At 41.0% G+C, this 2,407-nt stretch overlaps 1 protein-coding gene across 1 annotated transcript; it reads left to right on the plus strand.

The window, feature by feature from the left end:
- Positions 1–1,199: 1,199 nt before the first annotated feature.
- On the plus strand, positions 1,200–2,153 carry LOC102573291 (olfactory receptor 6A2-like). The gene is given in 1 exon segment (XM_014597747.1): positions 1,200–2,153. A coding segment is annotated over 1 exon segment (954 nt).
- The last annotated feature ends 254 nt before the right edge of the window (positions 2,154–2,407 follow it).

The following is a 2,407-nucleotide window of genomic DNA, read 5'->3' on the forward strand; positions in this document are numbered from 1 at the left end:
CTGATCTCAGCTGAAATGCAGGAAAACCAGAATAAGTCTACTAAGTTTTTCTATTCATGTTATGCTTTGAAGTACTTGCATATTTAGCAGAAAGTTTGGTGTCAATGGATTAAATCTGGATTGGTTCTTAGAGGCATAACAAGCAGTTTTGGGACTTGGGCAGCAGCAGCAGCTAGGATAGCAGTAGTGGTGGGTGCACTTTGGAAAGTGGTAGCAAGCAAGCTGGCAGTGATGCTGGCCTCCAAGTCTTGAGTCAGCACCCACCCCTACTTACACTACTGTGCACTTTTGGAAGCAGAAGGCAGTTCTTATCTGGGTACCTGTTTTATAATGCTTTTTTATGAACAAAACCATGTGTAGAAATATATAGATTTCAATTATTGTGTTTAAAGAGACATTTCCAGAGGCATGGGCATACAAACAAGTGATTTCTAAGTAATGGAGGATAGGGAGTCAGCTGTTCCACTATAATTGCCTATATACATGCTTGAAAGCCAACATGTGGTACATTACCTCTCTTTCAAAGGGGTAAATGAAAGTAAATATGCAACGGTTTACCCTTGTACTGATGGCTAAATCCCTCCCCTCCCCCCACACATACCCTATGATAACTTGATCATGTGCCCAAGTCAAAAATGATTTGAAATTGAGATGTTGCATTTTGTTTCATGCTCATCTCATTTCAATTTGATTTGTGTGTGTGTCCTATTGTATTCTGTTCTACCAAATTTTATTCTAATGTTTTTTCATCAGAACAACAAAACATTTACCTCATCCACACGTAATTGTTTGATGCATTCAAAGCAGGAACAGCATGAAATAGAACAGATGGAAAGCTGTACTGTCAGCTTATGTTTCACCAGGTTGAATCTGAATTAGTCTCGGTAATATAAAATAGAAAACAATTGGTGGAAATGGGTTAACTGGTTTGCTTAAGCTGCTCTGAATAATCATCCATAAATCCAGACAACCATCTGTTCCAGACTAAGTAGTAATAGTAGTAGCAATAATGGATGATGTAGTGAGCAGCAGTAGTAAGTAGTGGCAAAAGCAAGAGCACTATACATTAAAATTAATGCAAGTTGGTCACCTTATTTCTTACAGCATCTCTGAAAACACCACAAATGATGCCTGCATTACAGAAAGAGAGAATGTCAATGCAGCTGTTTCTTTTCATTAAGGCTATTTAGTTATCAGATATGGAGAGGACAAATCAAAGCAATCAAGGTGTCAGTGAATTCATCCTCCTGGGATTTCCCTCCACTCTGGAAATTCAGGTGTTGCTTTTCTCAGTATTTCTTATCACCTATATGCTGGTGGTGACAGAGAACACAGTCATCATTCTAACAGTTCACAGAAACCGTCACCTTCATACCCCCATGTACTTCTTCCTGAGCAACCTATCCTTCCTGGAGATCTGGTACATCACAGTCACTCTCCCAAAGGCCATGCTGAACTTCCTAATGGAAAACAAGCACATCTCCTTTGTGGGCTGCATGATGCAGCTCTACTTCTTCCTTGCCTTGGGGTGTACTGAGTGTGTCCTCTTGGCTGTCATGGCCTACAACCGCTATGTAGCTATCTGCAACCCACTGCGCTACCCAGCAATCATGAGCTGAGCTCTTTGTATTCGTCTCGCAGCTGGGTCTTGGATCAGTGGTTTCCTCATCTCCATGTGGAAGGTGCTCCTTATCTCTCAGCTGATGTACAGTGGGCCCAATATTATTAACCATTTTTTCTGTGATGTGTCTCCCCTCTTGAACTTAGCCTGCACCAACATGTCCCTGGCTGAGCTGACGGACTTCATCCTGGCTTTATTCATCTTGCTGATCCCACTTTGCGTCACCATCTTCTCCTACATTTACATCATTTCCACTATCGTACACATCCCCTCAGCCCACGGCCGCCAGAAAGCTTTCTCCACCTGTGCCTCCCACCTCACAGTGGTTATCATCTTCTACGCTGCCAGCATTTTCATATATGCCAGGCCTAAAGCCATCTCCTCCCTTAATTCAAACAAGCTGATCTCAGTCTTGTACGCTGTGATTGTACCACTCTTCAACCCTATTATTTATTGTCTGAGGAACAAGGAGGTCAAAGAAGCCTTTAAAAAGAGTTTGTTCAGCAAAGGGATTTTTTCCAAAAAATATTAACTTGGTACATTAGAGACTCAAGGTAAAACAGTGCTGAATGATAAAGAATTATGGCTGGCATTGTGATATAACTTAAAGGAACCAGAAACTTGGTTCCTGCTAAATGTGCAGTTCTAAAATGCAATATTTGTGCATGTAAGTCCTTGAGAGACATTTGCAGAATAGAGAATTTACTGAACTATCCATTAACCTCTCTCTTGTTATTAACCTCCTGAATCCCATTGAAATCCAGTTGCATATATGCACTTTCATTC

The sequence above is a fragment of the Alligator mississippiensis genome, chromosome 7 (assembly GCF_030867095.1).
Source record: "Alligator mississippiensis isolate rAllMis1 chromosome 7, rAllMis1, whole genome shotgun sequence".
NCBI classification, from domain to species: domain Eukaryota; kingdom Metazoa; phylum Chordata; order Crocodylia; family Alligatoridae; genus Alligator; species Alligator mississippiensis.